We start from the raw sequence: 22,515 nt of genomic DNA, 5'->3' as shown, positions 1-22,515 counted from the left end.
CGGTATTCCCGAGTGTGGCTTGGGCTGAATTTTCCATACCAAAAGCAGTAACCCTGAACCACACTTGGGGTGGAATTTCCCGGGAGTTTAAAAGTCCTACCTGGTTCCCACGTTCCAGCACTGCCATCTGCCTCCTTCAGCGTTGCCGGCGGCGTCCTCCAGCGATGCCCGGCATCTTTGTCCCCTGGCGATGCCGGCCAGTCATCTGTGTAACCTGGCGATGCCCGGCCAGCATCTGTGTCCCCGACGTGTGAATGTTGGGGATGCAAGGCCAGTGGAAGAGGATGCCGGCCAAGCATCTGCTTCCACTGGCCGGAAAATGTAAAATACTAAGTATTTTTAAATGTCTAGCTTTTACATTTAAAAATACTTCGTATTCAATACTACCTGGGAGGTTAAGGTCTAGATGCCCACACCAAATTTAGCAGTGGTCAGTACGTGTGCAATCCTAATCCTAAAACTGCGTACACACAAAATTGTCTTTCATGGTTTACAGCAATGGACAGTGACAGATGAATGAACAAGCAATGTACATACAGTACCAATTCTGTTCTATATATAGAATAGAACATTCCCTGTCCCATTCTGCAATAATGCCCAGACTAATCCATAATTTTTAAAAGTAAAATAGTTCTGGATAAAATTTTTTAAATGCTGCACAATATTTGATGCAACATTAAAATTTCCAACTACCAACTTTAATTCCAAATATTAAAAGAATATCCCACCTGTTACTTGTTTAGTAGCCACATCCCTATCAAATACAATAACAAATGTGCGGTGAAGGACACTCAAAAAAATTTGGGGGGACTTTAAAGGCCAATCACAGAACAAATAAACATAATTTTATTTGTACATCAGTAAAATTATACAAAAATATAATAAAAACCATAGATTATAAACTAGACTCTCCTATTGGGGTATCCCTTTCGGGAGTACAGCCAAATACTTTTTTGCCATACAGAGGTTTTGCCATACAGTTAGGTCCATAAATATTTGGACAGAGACAACTTTTTTATCATTTTGGTTCTGTACATTACCATAATTAATTTTAAGTGAAGGGGTTTCTCTTCACCATGGAAATGATTCTGCGATCATTCACCACCGTCCAGGTCATTTGGCGTTCCTGAGTTCACCAGTGCTTTCTTTCTTTCTCATGATGTACCAAACTGTCGATTTTGCCACTCCAAATATTGTAGCAAATTCTCAGATTTTTTCTGTTTTTGCAGCTTAAGGATGGCTTGTTTCACCTGCATGGAGAGCTCCTTTGACCGCATTTTGACTGTTCACAGCAAAATCTTCCACATATAAGCTTCCCCCTAAATCAACTCCAGGCCTTTTATCTGCTTGATTGATAATGACATAACGAAGGAATTGCCCACATCAGCCCATGAAATAGTCTTTGAGTCAATTGTCCAATTACTTTTGAGCCCTGAAATGAAGTGATTGTGTTACAAAAGGCTTTAGTTCCTCACATTTTTATGCAATCTTTTTGTTTAACCCACTGAATTAAAGCTGAATATCTGCAGTTCAACTACATTTGAGTTGTTTCATTTAAAATAATTGTGGTAATGTACAGGAACCAAAATTAGAAAAAAGTTGTCTCTGTCCAAATATTTATGGACCTAATTGTATATATGAACACCAGGTACACATTCATTGATACAAATTATATTGTCCTTTATGATCATATTGTTCTAATAAAAATATAGAAGAAATTGATTGTATATGTTTTCACAATTATAGATCTCCTTTCTCCAAATGAAGCAAAAAATTCTGCGAAACACAGTGTTATTCCGCAATCATCAAATACAAAACAGCAATGCTTTAATAGTTAGGGTAACTTACCTGTGAAGCTATTTTGTTCATCATAATCCACAAACTTTGCCCTTCAGTCCTCAAATTTCCATTGACATTCTGTAGGTCATCCAAGGCTTCACACAGCTACATGTAATGAAATTAGATATTATTACAAAATATTTGAAAGCATATCTAAGTCCAAGAACAAAACTATCAGCGTTTGCAGCTAACAGATGTGGCCGCTGCATAACTTCTTTTTCACTCTTTCTTTTTCACTTTTCTATCACTGTAGTTGTCTTGCACATTTGTGATTCTCACAAACACTTTAAAATGCTCAAAAGCCACTTACAAAATGGTGAACCAGGAGTTTAAAAAGTGTTCTCAAGTCTACTAAAGGGGTTGATAAGTGCACCGGTCATGAGATTCAGAACAGAGAGAAAAAAAACACCAATTGCACATGCAATGCCTTGTAAATTACTGCAAAAAAGATTTCTGAAACGCTCGTTTTTATTTGGATCAATATGTGTATTGTGGTTATTTATCACCCTTTGGAGCAGTAAAGTAACCGGAAGTAGCTTTCTGAAACACAGAATCATACATGGGGTTATTTAGTGTGGTCTGTATGAAAATACAATTCCCATATTTGGATAACTTTTCCCAAAAGCAATCCCACTGCTTGCACCAGGGCTAAGGTCTCAGAGTGCTGAGGCAGACTGCATTGACATATTGAGAGTAACATGAAGAAGCTAACTTTATGCAGCCACACACAAGCTCAAATGTACCTAATGACCAGGCTACAATAGGTTCAACACAACCCACTAACAGACCAATTCCTCCTGCAGTTAGCTGGATTATTTCTGGAAAATGACATTTAATATAGATAAATGTAAAGTTATGCACTTGGGAGCTAACAACATGCATGCTTCATACTGTCTAGGGGGAATACACTTGGGGAGAGGGGGGGAGTCAGAAATGGAAAAGGATCTGGGGGTTCTGGTAGATCACAGACCTAAAAACAGCATGCAATGGCAAACCAGATTATCTAAAGCTAGCAAAGTACTTTCTTGTATTAAAGAGGAATAGACTGCAGCGATGGAGACATAATCCTGTCCCTGTACAAAGCATTGGTCAGACCACATCTGGAATATGCAGTCCAGTTTTGGGCACCAGTTCACAAAAAGGACTGTGTTGAATTAGACAGAGTGCAGAGAAGGGCAACTAAACTAATAAAAGGAATAGAAGAGCTCGGCTATGAGGAGAGATTAGCTGAACTGAATCTATTCTCCCTTGGGAAGAGACGTATAAGGGGGGATATGATCACCCTGTATAAATATATAAACGGTCCATATAGAGAACTCTCTTCCCAATTATTCACTTTGAGATCATTACAAAGCACAAGGGGGCGCTCTTTGCGTCTGGAGGAAAAGAAATTTAAGCTCCGGATAAGGAAGGGATTCTTCACTGTAAGGTCTGTGAAAATGTGGAATCGGCTCCCTCAGGAAGTAGTTTCAGCAACTACTATAGATTGCTTTAAGGAAAAGCTGGATGTTTTTCTGGAAGCACAGAATATAACGCGTATTAAGGCTCTACAGTAAAAATAACTTTTTGTGACTGTTGATCCAGGGAACATCCGATTGCCTCATGGAATCAGGAAGGAATTTTTTTCTCCTGTTGAAGTAAATTGTACCAGGGTTTTTTTTGCCTTCCTCTGGACCAACTATGTTTTATATCTGGGATATGACATCCTATTATCCTGTAACCATTGACCCTTTAAATCCTAATGTTGATACTTCATTTTATGAATGTGAGCAGGAGCCTCCCAGGATTATCTATGTCAAGCATTCAAGGAGGCTCTTGGGTGCTCCTTCTGCGTATGCCCGAGCATCCCAGGCATGCGCAGAAGGAGCCTTTTCGTGAAAAGGATAAAAATGCCGATCTCACGCATGAGCAGTGATTGACTGCTCTGCGGGGTTGAAGTAAAGGGATTTTTTGTTTTGGTCACTTTTGAGTTTACTTCCTCTTTAGGATCCCAGTTAAACGTGCTTGAAAAAAAAGGTTAATGCTATAATAAATAATATAGCAGCTTTTAAATATATGCTGTATGTAAATGCAGGAAAGTTTTCCATCCAGATGAAAGTGATATCAACTTCCGAAGTCACATTAGTTTATGTGTAGCAAAGACCGGTACAAACCTTGTTATATTCAATGTGGAGTTTTTCCTGTTCATTCTCTAGTTTGTTCTTAATGTTTTTCTGCTCGGACAGACTTTCTTGGAGCTGCATCACACGCATGTTTCGCTCTAATAAAAAATAAAAAAAAGAAACAACTTACACATTTTAAATAATTAGGTACATAGCATTCAAAAACCTTTTAGTCACAGGGAACTTGGACATATTTAGGGCAAAGTGACTGTGTCTGTACACAGCCTAAGCTTTCAGGCAGGTATAGCAGTCAAGTCAGGATTTAATAAAAAAAATTATACTGATATCAGAATATTAGGGCACATGATACTGTATTGATAATAATAAATCTCTATCATTTTATTGCCATGAAAAAATCCACTGTTCATAGAATTAGCCAACTACATGTTCACTTTATTTGAAAACAATTCTGACAAGCTCCTAATTATTAATAATATTTATTTTTTTAAACAGAATGTAAGTAATAGACAGATACAGTGAAACAGGAGGAGGAGAAGACCCTGCCCCAAAGCCAATTCTATGTACTCATCAGGTTGGAGATGTCCCCGTTGTTATTGTACATATTGGGCTGTTAAGGGACTATGCTATTCACAATTTCCATTGGTTTGTGGTTGTCAGAAGATGCTACCTACCCCACACACACAATCACAAGCCAAAGCAGGCTGGCTGAGCCGCTTAACAGTGGTGTCTGGGGTTTCCCACTGCTTTGGTTTCAGAAAAGGCTACAGAGGGATTGTATCCATATGGCAGACCATGATATGTTCTTTTTTTTTTTTCTATTTTAGCCACTCAGATACAAGTATAGTCACATGGGAAAGCCACATGCTCCCCCAAATCCAAAGCTCCACTCACTTACAGCAAAAAAACAATTGTTCGGAAAGAGGGCCTGATTTATTAAATTTCTCCAAGACTAGAGGAGATAGACCTTTAATGGAGACCATGAGTGATCTAACAAACCTGGAATGTATTTCTCGCTATTGCTTGGCAAATGTTTTCAATCCTGGACCAGATTCATTTCATGTTTGACAGATCACCCAGGTACTCTCATGATAGTCTATCTTCTCCAGTCTTGGAGAGCTTAATTAAATCAGACCCAAAGTACTGAAGCTGTGGCCTAAATGAAGGAACATTTTTTAAATATAGCTGACAATTTTCCAATGGGGTTTGCAGAAAACGCAAATTACCAAGGTAATAAGTTACAAAGTCGGCGGTCAGTGCAGGCTGCTTGTGCTTCCTTCTTCCATCTACACTGGAACTGGTTTCAGATGTATCCACTGGGAAGATGTCTGTGCTGATCCCCATTAGTTCTGCCTTGCGCATTAATTTTCGTATAGCAGAAGCACTGCTGGTGAGAGGCCTTGGCAGCTTCTCCCTGGGAACCCAAGCCTGAGGCCTGGTGTTGCGGGCTAGCTCTGACTTTACACGGTACTGCTGTAACCTTGTGGAGATGCGAGCCTAAAAACAAATTGGAAATATTGTTAACATTTGCCAATGCTTTAATGGTGAATTTCCAGCTTTATAAAGACAATGCCAACCACAGTGATGCTGTAAAAAGTGACCTGGACGTTGCTAAAAAATGACAACATTGCATTAAATGATTAGACGTCACATGAAATTATACTTTACCTATGCAGGGCAAAGCAACAGGCATTTTTTTTAAAGTCCATATATCAAGAAGCAGATACTCACCTTCTCTTCACTCCTCCTCCTAACCCATGCAGGCACAGGAATCTAGGAAAAAAAGACTTGTGTAAACGTAGAGTTCATCTAGAAGGAGCTTGAACAAGGTTCAGGACTTGCTCCCAGCACCCATGTGACAGTGCTGAGCAACTCATTATGAAGAACAGCAAAGAAAGGAGGGAGAATTACATGTTCCTTCATACCTGGAAGGATTAGAAGATTTCCTTATCCCAAGTGAGCACAGTGGCCAAGAACTGATAGAAGAGGGAGATTGTGATGATGGGGAAGGCGAGGCATAAAATTTTAATTTGCTCAGTCAGTGCAGAGCAATGGGCATTCATTGGCATTAAGGAACAGCATGAAAAAAATGCAGTTATACCATCCACTATCTCATTTGCTGCCCTCTGAAACCATTTTTTTTCTATTTTAGAGGCACAAATAACCCAGGCTCCCCCGCTAGCTCACAATATCTTACCCAATAGACCAGCCAAGCCTATTTCCAAAAAAAAAAATCATTAGGAAAAACATTACAATGCAAAGACATTTTAAAAAATGTGCACTTCCAACTTTCTGGTTACAGTTTAGGAAAGGCCCTTTTCTGTTCAATGGGTGTGTTCTATACGCATGATTTAATGAGTGTGGCTATGTCCTCAAACCTACCATACACTTATGGGATGAACACAAGAATTAGCAAGACCATGAAGACAAAAAAACTCATGGTGCTGCAAGCAAGAGTGCTTACTACTTACCCATCATGCAGCATTACAAACCAAATTAGAAAAGAAGAAGAATTATTTATCCAATCAGCAGAACACCATGGTGACTAGGTTTAAAAAAAAAAAAAAACAAAGACTTCAGATTTAATGAAGTCTTTGTAATCCTATGCAGACCAAATACACTCTGGTTCAAAGCTGTTGTGATCAAAGGTAAACATTAGGATTCCCAGCTGAATGAATGACCTTAGCTCTATATTTAAATTTCCTTCGGTGGGTAGGCTGCGCCTATATAGGACATCATCACACAAAGTAGAATTAATACCTGGGATTCTGGAATGAGCTGCTTTTCTCGCTCTTTCAAGGACATTTTACAGTATGACTGCAAAGCCAAATAATTCTTCCTTTTCCATTTTCTGTCAAATCGGTCTGCATGCTGCTTGCAGTAAGCGAAGAAGGGATCCGCAATATCCTATTAAGGAGAAGAGTAATCAGTTTGAAACAGAAAAATACAGGAAGAAAAACCAATGAAATGTTATACATAAGACATTTAGGACCTGATCCATTTAAAATAAACTAGGCACCCCTGCATGTTTAAATTAGCTCATTTTAAAATGAACCAACCCTGCATCGAATGAACAAAGCGCATACACTTTTTGGCTGTGTCAGACCTTGCCTGCTCCCTTCTGCAATGAACACGTCTCTCCAATAGTATGTAAATGCTAAAAGAGAAAGGTGTTCTGTACTGATTGCATTTCTGTTTGTGGGTTTAGATCACTAACACACATCAGATGATTCCAGTCCGATATTCGCCTCAGGGCTGATATTTTACGAGAATCTGGCGTGTGTACAGCGCTCGTCTGACGTCGTTCATGGATCCGTCCTGGCGGATCCATTAAAGACAAACAATTGTACTACAAGTGAAGGGGAGAGAGCACAGCGGGAAAGGATCGTGAAAGGAAAGGATTGAACGTGTGTACGCAGCCTTAGGTACGCTTCACTGGTATCTATTAGCTGTTGAAAGAACAGTGCAAGCGCACCTTATAAAAAGGGCCTTCTGTATACAGCACGCTCACTACAAAAAGAAAGAGACTAAAAGCATTAGTTAATATCTAAATCTGGGCCTGAAGATGGTGGTATCCGAATATGGAGATTTGGTATGATGTTGGCGGTTAAGGTAAAAGATGTGGGGGGTTAGTATGGACACTGCCAGCTCTGGTTGATAAAGATTAATCTGGAGTTCAATCCCTTGAAACTTCAGAGAGACTTCCTACCTCCTAAGTACACCAAGCTAATCTGGGTTTGTTCGGGTGTGCAAGAGTATAGCCCAATCATGGTCAAACTACGGCCTGTTGGGCTTTTTTTAATACAGCCTGCTTTAACACGTAATTTATATCAGTTCATACAGATACTTTCCATCCATCTGGTACTGGCCTGGCCCATCTGTCTGTTTAAACTCATTGTGGCCCCAATAGCTGAAACCATTAATCTTGCCCATTGTCCAGCCTCCTAGATGCAGGTCATACAGTGTTATCCAAAGGTCATATCCTGGAATTGTTCACAAATTACACCACCTTGTGCAAGGTTTTTGCAGAGAAACCCCTTTAAGAAGCCTACAGCTCTCGGTTTACCATTTTTTTCCAAGCTTACATTCAAAATGAAAAATATAGCAGCTGAGATCAGTCCATTTCAATGTCCTTTCATCTTAATTAAACACACTCTACATTTCCTATTACTACATCGTTTTTTTCCCCCCTTTGCTACAACCCCGCTTCATTTTTATCAGGATGGATATAAAGTGTATATTTTATTTTTTCCGCTTACAGTTTCATAAGCAATCTTCAAAAAGAAGTGATTCTATTAATTTACCTCTTCAGCGGCGGCTTCAGAAAGCAAGCCTTCCTTCTGGGCACAAGTCACATGAAAGTAGGAGCGACACATCCCTGCATCGCAGCTGATACAGACGCCGGTGCGGGCAAATCGCGGATCTTCACAAAAGCTGCATTCCTGCAAAACGGGGAACACAGTTTTTCCACTTACCGCACCAACTTAATTCGGTGTATGAAATTTGTAGCATTTGCTAAGTTCATTGAAGTACAGCTTCCATTAAAAAAATAAAAAAAGAACACGGCAAACAGATTAAGTGGATTAATCTAACCACCAAATGAAACAGGATTACGTCCAATAAATCTATTTATCGGGCATATTATTTATAGGGTCACTCCACCCAAAATGGAAATTGTGGAGAGCTTGGTAGATGATGAAACCTTAACAGACCTCCTGGATTGTTTATGGTGATGAGATCTCTGTGCTTATGGCAGACTTGGCATCAAATACTCTATATTGTTTGTTGAAAAGTCATTTTCTCCAATAACAACCCTATACTTGCCCAACCATGCTCCCTTTACTTTCCCCGAGTTGTCAACCATGTGACCAATCAACAACCTGAAAACTGTCATTTAGGAGCTCATTTATGTTATCCATCTGAGTATACTCTGACACCATCCAACAGCAGAAATTATATACAGAAGACTCCTATAGCAGGGAAGCAGTGCAGTGTTCTCCCCAGCACCTTTTAGCCGGGTGCACAACCCGGCACTTTTCAGTAACCATCCAGCTGTATTTTGGGTGGTTACCCAATTATTCTTCTGTCTTTAAAAACCCTCACTACTTCCCACAATTCCATATCCATCTCATATTGTGTGATACTTACCCCACCTCATATATTGTAAGCCTTTCAGTGCAGGGTCCTCTCCTCCTCCTGTGTCACTGTCTGTATCTGTCATTTGCAACCCCTATTTAATGTACAGCGCTGCATAATATGTTGGCGCTACATAATTCCTGTGTAATAATAATAATAATACTGGAAAGTTGGGTCACAATACATGGGCCCCCACCTGCCTATAGCTTTTTCCCACCCAGCTTTAAAAAATTTTGGGGAGAACACTACAGTCTGAGAATACGGATTGAAAAATATACCTTGCTGGGAGTGGGCATCGTCACAAGTCATGAAATTGAGAGATGATAGCATCATACATGGCTTAGTTCTGTTCACAAATATAGGAAACAGATCGGCCTTTTTTTGCTGCCTGTTACCTTGTGATTTGCCACAATGTTACAAGCAGTCAGACACTGGGAGAGAGGGGACTGAGGAAATGCTTCCTCCTGCCTGCAGAAGATTAATGACAACATCCTAGCCTCTACAAAGTCACTTGGCTGAAGTTTGGATCATTACTGCTAAAATGTAAAACAGTATGAAATATACAGTTTTTGTATATTGTGATAAACCAGGAATTTATTAACGCAAACGCCCCTAAAAGGGCCACCAAAAATCTGCAGATCTGATGATGCCATTATAGAGGGATCCAATTTATCCTGGTGGATTGTCTTTGTGTACATGTTCCAAATTACAGCTCTGACAGTAATTACCTTTGCACCATACTTGGAGTAATTCATCTCAGTTAGAGTCACTGGACGTAACTTGTCGATATCACCAAAAGCCACACCAGGAACATAAAGAGCGCATACAATATGAACCCACCTAAAAAAAATAAATAAAAAAAATTGCTTACATATTGTACTACAAGGGTGAATAATAAAAAAAAAAAAAAAAAAACAGTCAGTAAGCATTCACAGCAAACATGCTTTAATCATTAAATAAAATTTAAACTACAATGGAGAAAAACAATATTTCTGAAAAAGTCATCAGACCTAATTACTACAACAAACAAAGGCTAGACAGGAAAATACACAGCCATGAAAAGGTAATTTTATTAGTCTGCCTATTAGGAAATTTGTGAATGTTTGTCCCTGTGCATGGTCACTTTTGATTTAGGACAATATACTCAGCTGCCATTATGCAAAAAGCCCTATCTAATTTACCTGCCCTGTAAACTGTCTGCACAGAATATGCGGACCTCAGAATGTCAGGTAATGGACAGCATATCAATTATTCATCAGTCTAATCTAAGTGGGTCCTAAAGAGGAAATTACAAAAAGGCAACCAGAAAGGTACTTTTTTGTAATGGGACAGGTGATGCGCTTTCTGCAATAAAATAACCATACCTGCCTCAAAGCAATTTTTAAAATACACATGCCCCTATTCTATTGTGGGATGCTGCTATCTTCTGTTTCTTTTTTGTTTTCTGATCTTTGCACTTTTGATTAGCCATGCCGTGTTGGCCTAACACCCACACCAGAAGGAATATCACCCTTGAAGTTGAATGAAGATCTGCCTGTTCGCAAATTTTAAAAGCAGAAGTGCCACTTTAAAACTGAATTTCATATTGCTTGGCAGTGTTTTCCCCATGTCCTTTTAAACTTCCCATATTACATTGTTTGAGTTTATTTTGAGCTAATTGAGTGCTGTTTTCAGGACCCCAAGAAAGGCGGCTACAAATATAAAATTGTTTTAAAGTGGAAATGTCAGCCAGTGGGCATTCTGTTCCCTGAACAACTGTATGGGCAAGCTCTTGGCAGTCAAAACATTTTATAGCTGGTTGATCCAACAAACCTGGAATGGATCTGGTCCAGAATTCAAAACAATTGCTAGTAAATATTTTCTAGTAAAAGATTTGAAGAAATCTATTCCAGATTTACTGGATCACCCAGCTTCACTGATGAAAGTGTATCCTCTCCAGCTCCGGAGAGCTTTAATAAATCAGGCCCATTGTGTTCATGTGGACTGGGGGATAAGCAAAACGATCATCCAGTAGACAGGAGCTGACAATTTGGGATTTCAGTGCAAAAATAAGTTTGTTGATGGTGCAAACAAGAAATCAGCAGCTCAATGGATTGTTGGCAGATCAACAGTCTTTAATTGTATTTTATACATTAATTGTAAAATGTGCATTTATTTATTGAATATGTTTTTTTTTACTTTGTCAAGAAATAGAAATACAAAATAATGCACGTTAACACTTTTGCACTCATTAGATTTTTTTTTTTAAACTGAGTGGAAGTCCCTGAGTTGTGTCCCAAAAGTAGCGGGGTGGTTGCTGAAAAGTGACGGGTGATGCGCCCAGCAAAAAGAGGCCGGGGAGAACACTGCTCAGTTACTGAGGTAACTCTAAATGTCTAAGGGGACTTTCAGTGAACAAAAACATAATTTTTAAGAATAAAAACCAGCAAATGGTGCTTAGTGTTAAAAATATCACCTGTATAATGCTTTGGTAACTTGACTACAATGTCTATTTTTACATGCAATTTTTCATGTTGGCTATTTTCTGCGAAAGAGAATTTTTTTTTCAGTACATCGAACATTTCACTCTAATTTATTTAATAGCCAATTCAAATGACTGATGTTTGCACCCACACAATGTATAAAAAGAGTAAAATAAAATTAAACCACAATCCAGCAAGCAACTACTTCCAGCCTGATATTAATATAAGAGTGCTTTTTAAAATACAAATATACCCATTACAATGATGTCCTGCCAATGTGCCAACCAAGAGTCCTACAGAGCACAAGGGGGCAAAAATATCCAGGGCTGTAAATATACCTTAAAAAAAAAAAGGACACAGACAAGAATTCTGTTTTGGAGATGTACTATATGAGGTTAATGCATCCTCGGGAACCATCTCCTGCAGAGCTGAATATAGAGATATGTATCTGAAACAAGCAGCTGCTTCTCAATTTAATTTGCACATTTTGTCCATGCTCCACTGGAGAATTAAATGCTGCTGCAAGCAAAGGAGTTTATCTATGATAAACCTAAGTGTTGCTTTTTCCCTTCAGAGCGTCCTTCCTCAGAAGCTTTCGTACTTGTGTTGTTCGTGCTGCAAAATTAAAGAAGCCTGACATGAAAGCCTTCTTGATCGGTTTGGATGTTGGATGCACATCACAATCTGAGAGCACAATCTACTTTTGGTTTACTATTTTTATTGTGTAAGGGTCTACAGGGCTGGGTAAAAACCAAATGGATTGATTGGGCAGGCCCTCATTTTACTTAGACTACGTATACATGCCAGATGATTCTCTTCCTATAATCGCCTCAGGGTTGATATCGGCCGAGAATCTGGCGTGTGTACAGTGCTCATTGTCCGTGGTTCCATGGTCCTTCCTGGCGGATCCTTGGACAATGAACGATCGTAATGAAAGTGAAGGGAGAGCACAGAGGGGTACCGCTACATCATTCTCCCCCCTCCCCTCTCCATACAGCAGAACGGCACTGTATGTACAGCACTCGTTCATGCATCCTGCAGTCTTGCCAACAACAATTATTGCACAAGTGTACCCAGCTTTAGCTGCAGGGAAATCTAAAAGGGATTATGATAATCCAATCAGTATTCTCCCCAGAATTTTTTTAGGCCAAGTGGGTAGACATTGTAGGTGGGTGGCAGCCCCTGTATTGTGACCCAACATTCAGCAACATGTCAGGTGGTGCGCCCAGCTAAATGGGGCTGGGGAGAACACTGTACTATTTCTGATTTCCAACAAACTCAGATCCATTCCTACTCTTTTTGCAGGTTGAAAAATGCCTAGCGCTATTTAACTGCCTTTATGTGAGCCAGGACAGTATGGACACAACCAGGAGGTAATTATTCAGACCACCCTGGATTTACAGGCTATTGCTTCAGGGAATAAGACCAACAGGTACTTTTTGTACTTGTGAATAGATATAATAAAACATTTTCAAGAGTATATTAAGAGCAGTTCATTGTTAGAGTTTAAATACACTTATACATTGATTTCCCAACAAAGCTGGGCCTTAAGATAAACATGTAGCACAAATGCTTCCTAAAAAAAAAGTTTAAATATTTCATATATTTTAAACATCTCACAAGTCATTTTAGGTTTCATTAACAATTTTCAAATACCGAGAACAGGCACCACAATATGCGTGCCATTAAAGCTTTGGTAACATCTATGCAGCTGCATGGTTGTGTGTTGTATAGTCCCTGTGCCATGCATTGTGGCATGGCAGCCAGTTCACTTAAGTGGGTTGCCCAATGCATGGTAAGTGCATCGTGGAAAGTGTGAATGTGAGTTGTGGTTTGGCAACAGAAATTTCCATGCAGTGGGGATACCTCTGCACTAGAGGACTGAAACGATCAATCTTAAGAACCTTCAAGATGCAGGCATCGCTCTACTTCACCTAACCTGTTGGTTATAGATGGTATTTCAGCTTCCTCATATACAATGCAGGACTGCTGATCATGTATTGTAGGGAGTGACATCTGTACCAGTAACGACAGCACACAGTGCAGTGTTCTTCCAAGACCCTTTTAGCCGGACGCACCGCTCAGCACTTTTAGGTAACCACCCGGCCGTTTTTGAATAGTTACTGAAAAGTTGGGACACCACAGGGTCACCACCCGCTTACAGCTTCTTCCCACCCAGCTTTCTGGGGAGAATACTGCAGCACCTTATGTAAATCACTGCAAAAGGATCAGATGGAGAAAGGAGAAGCCTGTAAAAGCTTAGGAAAAACATAGGTAATATTATTTGTTACATCCTCCTAGACATAAACAAACATGTAACCCTGGCAGATAAAAAGTGATCCCATTGCAAGGGATTTTTTTTAGCAGATCCCAGAGTTCAGCTTTAGTAAAGAAGGATTAAAGAACGCAGAGCACAGCCAAGTTTAAAACTAAGTTTACCAAACTTTAAGTGGACCAAAACAGAATTTTACACATCTGCTGTGTCTTTAAAGAGGCCGACAGTTCTTTTCCTTTGTTTGGCCGCCTTGGAGAAAAACTGCAGCTCGTGACTTTGTTAAATGAGGAAATGGGAAGCGTCTTCCAAATCTGAGCGCAGATGCGATTTCAGCTGTTCCTTGCTCGCTTGTTTTGGTGGCACACGGTCCAAAATCTTGTAATTAAGACAAATTGGGTAATCAGAGAAGAATAATCCCCCTTTTTACTTTCTCATCTATTTCACTTATGGCGAGGATGACAGATGTTAAATCAGACAGCAATAGAGGAATAGAATCCGCCACCAAGGAGTGACTTACGCTTTCATAAAAATTGCTGCCTTGATGACATGCAAACAAGAAAATGAGCCAGCAAGGAAGGATGCGTTGTGCGGAGGTTAACTAGATCAAAGAAATAAAGAGTATCGAGAGTTAGAAGATCAAAGTTTTAACCAGATGACCCACATTTGCCTGATTCTGTTTTTTTCAAACAGGAAGTAAAAAAATCTTTCAGTAGGATGACCACTACAGGACCTAGCAATGCAGTTTTTACAGGGCCACCACCAGTTCCAAGCTAGCAGGGCTTAGAGTTACCAATACTTCTCAATGTTAAATCGTTCGTCTCATGAAAGCCAATTGTTTTCAACAGAATTATGAGGCCAGGCTGCTTAGCGGGAAAGTAGTCTTTAAAATAGTAAATTACTTTACAAAATTAGTAAACTTTTTATTACTGAATAGCCACCCTTCGAGCGGAACTAAACTCAAAATAAAAAAAAAAACACATTTAATCCTGCAGATCCGTTGGGAGGTTTCATCGTTTGGGACCCGCGTTGTCCCGGTATCCGTCTTCAGCCTCGCACAACAGAAGCGCCAGGTGCCAACATCTTCTCTCTTCTGGTTGTTCTTCCTGCGTCACCCGATCTCAGTCTCGTGCAGGTGCGAAATTGGGTGACGTAGATGGGAAAAAAAGATTGCTAACCTCATTGAGCATGCATGTCAATAGACTTCACCTCCTACATTGCAAGCTTATTGGGGCAGGGCCCTCTCCTCCTCCAGTGTCACTGTCTGTATCTGTTATTTGCACCCTCCATTTAATGTACAGCGTTCTGTAATATGTTGGCGCTATATTAATCCTGTTTAATAATATTTAGGCTGAGATGCTGTTATCCTTCTGCTGCTAGTAGGAGGAACCATTGCATGGTTTAGGCTAGCATTCTGACCTTTGCAGGGTGGGTCCTAGGTTCAAATCTCAGCCTGGACACTATCTGCATGGAGTTTGCGTGGGCTTTCCCAGGGTACTCAGGTTTCCTCCCACATTCCAAAAGCAAGGCCGGTTTATTGGCTTCCCCCCAAATTTACCTTGTGTTAATGACATATGATAAGGGACATTAGATTGTGAGCTTCTTTGAGGGGCGGCTAGTGACATGACTATGGACTTTGTGAAACACTGTGTAATATCTCTGCACTAAATAAATACTGGATGATAAAAAAAAATGAAAATTTGTAGTGTATATCAAAGTAAATGCAAATCCTAATACTGATCATTATTGCATCCCGTGTCAGGAAAAGGAGCAAAGTGGTTAAGAGAGACTGGAATTGGGGGGTTGCTTTGCAGAGCTTTCATACATTTCCAACATCATCAAAGGGAGTTCATCTGGGCTTACAGCATTTTTAGAAGGAAAAATGTGCATGTATTGTGGAGATTTACTGCATTTGTCCGTGTTTATAAATTTCCCTGACATACATTTTAGGTGAACCTGAATTTTCCTCCGTGTACACCCAACTGCCTGGCCTACTCAATCCCTTTGCTTGCCAGTATCTTTAATATCTGCATAAACCAGAAAGTTTTCTGTTTAGGAATTAATCCTTTGCAGCAAAGAAAGAAAGATCCCACTTTAAAAGGTTAAATCTTTGCATCATAAATGGCTGCCTTACCGTCCGGCATCGGTCTCTTTAAAGATGCCATCTTGGTTTGGACAAAGTTCACAGCTTGGCGTCACTCCACATTTACACGCGTCACAGAACCAGGGCTCGGTGGAGTTCTCTGAGGCCGAACTCATAATGGAGTCACTTTCCCCATCTACGCCATAACAACCTAGGAGGAGGAGACATGAGAGTTATTACACATCAGAGACAAAAAATGATGCATCAAGTTGATTACATTAAACAGGAATATATAAAACATACATACGTCTATCAGCTACATGGAATCAACAACAAGGAATCCATCAAGTTGATAGAATTAAAAATCAATTGACTAAGGCATTTAGTGTATGGCTGCTCTCCTGACTTGAAATGCAACCCCAACCTCATCTTAATAACATTGGGAGAATGCATTCTGTTGTCCACAGAACTGAAAAGACGTGACAAAAGCTGAGAATTTGGGTCAGCATACAGAAAGACAAAAAGTGAGAACACTGGGTTTCTAGCAGGAATAAGTATTTTATAAAAATGTATTTGGCCTAACAATTACAGACACCACCTCATCCAAGGACTGGCAGACTGTGAAAAAGTACATTTGTTTGTTCCGCCTGTGCAGAAGTTACATTGCACTGCCCCAGTCGGCTGCTGGGCATCGCTGGAGGACGCCGATGGAATGTGGGAACCAGGTAGGACTTGGTAAAATGCCTGGCAATTCCACCCCAAATGTGGCTCAGGGTTACCGCTTTTGGTGTGGAAAATCCACCCCGAGCTACACTCAGGAATACTGCCAGGGAGGTTAAAGGAGACACTTATCTACTGTGGGGGAATTCTAAATAATTATAAATAATGGAGTTACACTTTAAAATCTAAATTCTGCTTTAAAGCAGAACTAAACTCAAAACACATCTACCTTAATATGGAAAAATGGAAATACATTACATTCTACATACATTGTACATTCTAACAAGCCAGGCATTAGAAAGTTAGGACAAAATATAGGAGGAAGGTAGAACACTGTCACAATAATAGGGGTTACTGGATACCTGTGGCATAAATAACTAGGAGCACTAAATTTGCTGTGTCTTTCACCCGCCAACTTTTTTTTACCACCTGGCTACAGCTTCCTCTTTGGTAGAAGCCGAAAAGAATTTCTGGGGTGAACACTAGATTGGGTGACGTAGCCGAAGCCTGTGCTCCCATTCAATCTTTACCAGTGGCGGGAAAGACAGAAGGGGGGGGGCTTCTCCCCTTTAAAAAAAATAACAAAAAAGTACATTTAGAAAATAAAAAAAGATAATTTTTACTTTATATAAAAGGGCTATATAAACTACAAGTAAAAATTTTCATGGTAGGTCCCTTTTATTCTTTTTTCCCGCAAAGCAAAAACAATACCAGAAAACCGCAAAAACAAGTTCCGCTTGTAGGTTGAAAAGCATTTATTTTCCTCTCAAATACAAAATAACAACCAACAGAAAAGTAATTGGAAAGTATTAACATCCAATAAAAGAAATGAAACATGAATACATAAATTGAACTCTTTTGATATTAATTTTTTTCAGGACATAAACGTTTTTTATTCAAACGCAATTTGAAATTACACATTGTGATTTTACCAATGTGATTGGTTTTTTACAAAAACAACAAAATGGGTACAGAATGATCTGTCGTTACAAAACGGTAACGGGAGTGACAGTAAATGTACACAGGATTTATGATGACCCAGTTAAAGGAGAACTGCGAGGCCATGGCTGTTATCACCATTTTAAGATGGGTCGAAAGCCTGCATGAAAAGAAAAAAAAGAAAAAAAACTGACCCCTTCCTGGCCAGTCTAATAACATCATGGCTTCTTAACCTTCTCCCCTGAAGATAGCAAACAGTCGATATTGCTGCACTGAAGAACACTTAATTACCTGTAAGCACGGCTCATTACCTGCAGCAATCCTCAAAGCCCAGGCTGCATGACAAACCTGACCCAGGGGGTGGAGAAATGACAGCCTGGGCATTGAGGAAGTGAGTTGCATAGCCCTGGCCATTATTTATTCAGGAGAACTATACATATCTTCCAATTAGAAGGACAGCCAGCATCAGACTGTGCGTGTGAGTCTGTGTGTGTGAAAATAAGTATTGCAGGACAACCCTAAGGCGGGCAGTAAGTAATGAAGGTTGTTAACTTTCTTGTGAAACCTGCTGCAGTACTCTCCCCAGAATTTTTTTAAGCTGGGTCTGGAAAAAGCTGTAGGTGGGTGGCAGCCCCTGTAGTGTGACCCAATTTTTTAGTAATCACCCAAAAACAGCCGGATGGTTACTGAAAGTGCCGGGTGGTGCACCCAGCTAAAAGGAGCTGGGGAGAACACTGCTGCTGACATAGACCCATCTCTATCCATTAAATGTAAAGTGATAGAGATGCAGACTGATGAGCTCATCTCTAAATGCGGATCAAAACCCTGCTATACTCAACCCATTTCATCACAGGTGCCTTAACCTTCTTCCGAATTGCAATCTTGGATATTTTGATGTAAATCCTGTGCAGGTGCACAGGAATCCCGGCAACATCATGTGAGGCCGGGATGTGCCGTGTATTCCACCAACCAATGCTGCTCAACGAAGTGGGTGATAAGACTGGCAAGTAAGCCTACTGCAGAAGGGACATCGCTTGTCCCAATCTGCAATAAAGCAATGGTAGGAGGCAAATTATTTAATTAGAACCTAGTCTATTAATTAGAACCTAGCTATTTAAGCTCTCCAAGGCTGGAGAGGATGCACTTTTATCAGTGAAGCTGGGTTATCCAGAAAACCTGGAATGAATCCGATCCAGAATTTAAAACATTTGCTAACAAATAGCAAATGACTTAAGAAATCCATTCCAGGTGTGCTGGATCACCCAGCTTCACTGAAGAAAGTGTATCCTCTCCAGTCTTGGAAAGCTTTAATAAATCAGCCCCATTGTCTACAATGACTAACTGTCATGCTGGTCTTCCTTGATGTCGTTCATTGATCGGGATTGAATCAGGTGTGGCTCGCTGTTGCCCTCACCTCCCCATAAAATAGAATGGCGCTATATGTATGGCGCTCGTTATCATGAAAGGTAGTTTCTGGCAACAATCATTTATTATTTGTATGTGGCTTTTAAAAAGCTTTATAAAAAAGGTATAAAACATTGCGATAATACAGCACCATTAAATACCTATTTCTACGTTTTTGGGCTTCCTTTAATCCTCTTCAGACTTACAGTGGAAATAGTTTGAGCCATTCAAGCTACATTGCACTGGACTATCCAAATGAAGGCTAGATAATATGAATTGTCAAGGACAAAGCATAGGATGTCCAAAAGGGTGAACACAATCGGTTATAAGACTGGCTGAACAGAATCTCAAACTTTTGCCTGTAGAAACAAATCACATGCAGTATATTCCTAAACCGTAGTTAACTGAATTGCTGCATTTTCCATTAGGAACACTGTTGACAACTTTGCACCCCTCAAACATTTTACCCACCCCATACATTTTATCAAGGAAAAGAATTTAGCTTTTCAAGGATAAAAAGCGCCAAGCGGAGAAGATAGGGAACCCTGTCATGATCTTTAACATGTAGAAGACAAATTTTTGCAGACATGCTACAATCAAAATGTCACCGATAGTGACAACTCCTCTGGGGTTCTCTGCTGCTGCAAAACTGGCTGCAACAACTTGGCACAAACACATTAGACTGAGTGACAGAAGGAGGCAGACGCCTTGCACCTACCTAGCGGACTGATTTACCAGATACAAACTGATGGAGGCAATTAAAGAGAACCACTCAGAAAAAGTATTCTACATTTGTTCTGTGTAGCTTTTCCACTCAAGGATAGTTGATTGTGCTGTTATTTAGGTTTATTCTTTCCCTTTTATAGCAGAAATGACAGTCTAATGATGAACTGTCACACCCGTATGGACAAATGTCTTGGCTGGGCTTGCCTAGGCTGCTGGAGGAGGGCAAAAATGTTAGTTAATAGAGAAGTTCACTCAAGCTATGTTCACATTGGCAGTGAAGTTGTGGTGCAGTTACAGCTTCCTCATGCCAAGGAGCCTCTGCCTCTCAAGACATGCTACACGTAGCCTATCCTGGCGGCAGCCCAAAAGAGACTGAGCAGGGGTAGTAGTGAACCATACCAGTAAAGAGTTCCTTAATGCAGTCCCAGAACCGGCTAGAGGGTCGGCCTCCCATCAGTTCCTGGAAACGTTGATACTCAACAAGCTATATAAATTGTGAGCTCTTTGTACAAGATAGCATTTTGACCAATAAAAAGCTTCCTTACCTTCATGGACAGTTATGCCACAATTGTCACATTGTATTATTTCATCTGCATCTTCACTGTTATCTCCCAGACACACACAACATATTAATATATGGTCCATCTTCTGGGAGCACCACCGCTCACTCTTATCCAAAATTAGAGAATCCTGAAACAGAAGAAAGAGGAAGATGAGACCGTTTTGCTTATGATCAGACTGGTGGGGAGGTTGTGGTGTGGTTATCGCCTCCTCACGCCCCTGAACCGCTTCCTAAGGAATGCTCATCAGTGTCTTTACACTGTTCTGCTGCCTCAGTATACCTGCTCCATATAAGCTACAGTATTCTCCCCAGAATTATTTTTAAGCTAGGTGGGAAGAAGCTGTAGGTAGGTGGCGGCCTCTGTATTGTCACCCATCTTTTCAGTAACCACGCAAAAAAAGGTGGTTACTAAAAAGTGCCGGGTGGTTCACCTGGCTAAAAGGGGCTGGGGGGAAAACACTGAACTAGAGGAAGGAATGGGGTTCAGTCTATGGGTAATTTGTAAATGAACAGTAGGAACAAAAAATATTTAAAACGGAACTAAAGCTGCAAGATTCACCTAAAATTCACCTGCAAGACTCATCTAAATTCAATTGCAGGGCATCATTTCCCTTCTCTTATACTTCCTGGAGACTATCCTTGGCCATCTTGAGTGGCCCAGCCGAAATGAAATACCTCCTGCACATGCATGCCGGAGTTTATTCATCCCCAAGACATGCAAAGAAAGGGGAGATTGCCGGGTTTTCCCCTAGTTTACAGTGAGCATGCGCAACTCAGCTTTGTTGCCCAAAATGCGGAAAGAGATCAGGCAGGTAAGATGCATAATTGTGGAAGGGGCATCGCCTGTCCCTTACTGCAATAGTGACCTGCCTTTACTTACACTAAGCTCTGATGGCCATTCACAGCATAGCTACAAAATAACTATGCAGACATATTAGAGAGCAAATGTGAGCTTACAGCTAATCCAGGACATTTTAGATTATTCTCAATGGTTTTAGAGTGTAACCACAGTTTATAAATCTACAAGTTTAGCTAAAAAGATAAAAGCGTTCCCATATTTTAACTTTCCCTTTAGCCTGCCTGGAGTTCCTCTTATATAGATCTGTAAGTGATCTTGACAATTTCATATTACAGTATGTTACTATTTTATTCTTGGTAAGGACAATACCATCTTTACACATTTCAATCAACCTGTCATGAAAAGTTACAAATTACCTCGTTACTTTTGCTTTGAGACAACGTCAAGCTGTCGTTCGTCAGCTCCTCATCATCTCCACTGTTCCTACTTGGAATCTTGATTTTCTTCTTCTTCTGCTCGTCTTCGCTGGAGCTGCTGCTGTCGTCTTTATTGCCACCATGGTGGCTCGATTCTCCATCACTTCCATCATCTTCATCATCATCATCTTCCCCATCGCTGCCATCACCAGTAGAGGACTTTCCTTTTTTCTTGCCCATGGTTGGTCTCCAATCATTGTCATCCTCGCTGTCATAATCATCCATGGCATTTAACTCTTCCATAGTAATAAAGTCCAGCATGGGTCGGTTTCTGCGCAGGTTCCATTTTTTAGGTTCATTATTTTGGTCATCTGCAGTAATTTCTACATCACTGGCTCTTTCCTTCTTTTTTCGAGTCTTCTCGCCCTCCTCTTTCTTTGACTCTTCTTTGACCGGCTCCTCGTCTTTAGGCTTTTCCTGAGTTTCAGCGCTTTCTTCTTCTCCACCAGCATCTTTTACTCCCTCCTCTGCTGCGGCGGCCATGTCATTTTCCTTTAGGCTGTCTTCTGAGTCACTGCCAGAACCTTCGCTGTCTTTTGAACCATCGTCACTCCCATTTATACTACCCTCTGAATCTAGAAACAAAAAAAAATGCATAGTCAGTTCGGTTGAAAAAAAACATCCATCAAGTTCAACCCCCTAGGGAAATAAACATATGCCAGATAAAAACCCTACAGACATAGTTGATCTAAGGGTTAAATTAGTTACATTTGCTCCAACAAGGAAATAAAGTTTCTTCCCGATTCCATGAGGCAAATCGGATGTTCCCTGGATCAGCAGTCTCTGTTATCTTCACTTTAAATACCTTTAACCTTAAACCTTTAATACCCAGTTATATTCTATTCTTTCTTTAAATCATCCAGCTTTTTCCTAAAGCAATCTATAGTACCGTGTTTCCCCGAAAATAAGACACTGTCTTATATTTTTTTGGGCTTCCAAAAACACACTAGGTCTTATTTTCAGGGTAGGTCTTATAT

At 40.2% G+C, this 22,515-nt stretch overlaps 1 protein-coding gene across 1 annotated transcript in view; it reads right to left on the bottom strand.

Moving 5' to 3' along the window:
* PHF14 (PHD finger protein 14) overlaps positions 1 to 22,515 on the bottom strand; it is a 150,536-nt gene that overhangs the window by 115,982 nt on the left and 12,039 nt on the right. Inside the window, exons 3-13 of the mRNA XM_072413424.1 lie at positions 21,479 to 22,113; positions 20,247 to 20,391; positions 15,964 to 16,123; positions 9,824 to 9,935; positions 8,264 to 8,401; positions 6,720 to 6,866; positions 5,691 to 5,732; positions 5,186 to 5,456; positions 3,993 to 4,099; positions 1,849 to 1,944; positions 1,394 to 1,432 (exon numbers count right to left, since the gene is read on the bottom strand). Of these exons, the coding sequence (XP_072269525.1) occupies positions 1,394 to 1,432; positions 1,849 to 1,944; positions 3,993 to 4,099; positions 5,186 to 5,456; positions 5,691 to 5,732; positions 6,720 to 6,866; positions 8,264 to 8,401; positions 9,824 to 9,935; positions 15,964 to 16,123; positions 20,247 to 20,391; positions 21,479 to 22,113 (1,892 nt within the window). The remainder of the gene's footprint in view (positions 1 to 1,393; positions 1,433 to 1,848; positions 1,945 to 3,992; positions 4,100 to 5,185; positions 5,457 to 5,690; positions 5,733 to 6,719; positions 6,867 to 8,263; positions 8,402 to 9,823; positions 9,936 to 15,963; positions 16,124 to 20,246; positions 20,392 to 21,478; positions 22,114 to 22,515) is intronic.

This window comes from Pyxicephalus adspersus, chromosome 5 (genome assembly GCF_032062135.1).
Source record: "Pyxicephalus adspersus chromosome 5, UCB_Pads_2.0, whole genome shotgun sequence".
NCBI lineage: Eukaryota > Metazoa > Chordata > Amphibia > Anura > Pyxicephalidae > Pyxicephalus > Pyxicephalus adspersus.
Note: the sequence above shows the minus strand (reverse complement) of the source record. Positions and strands in the feature narration are given on the sequence as shown.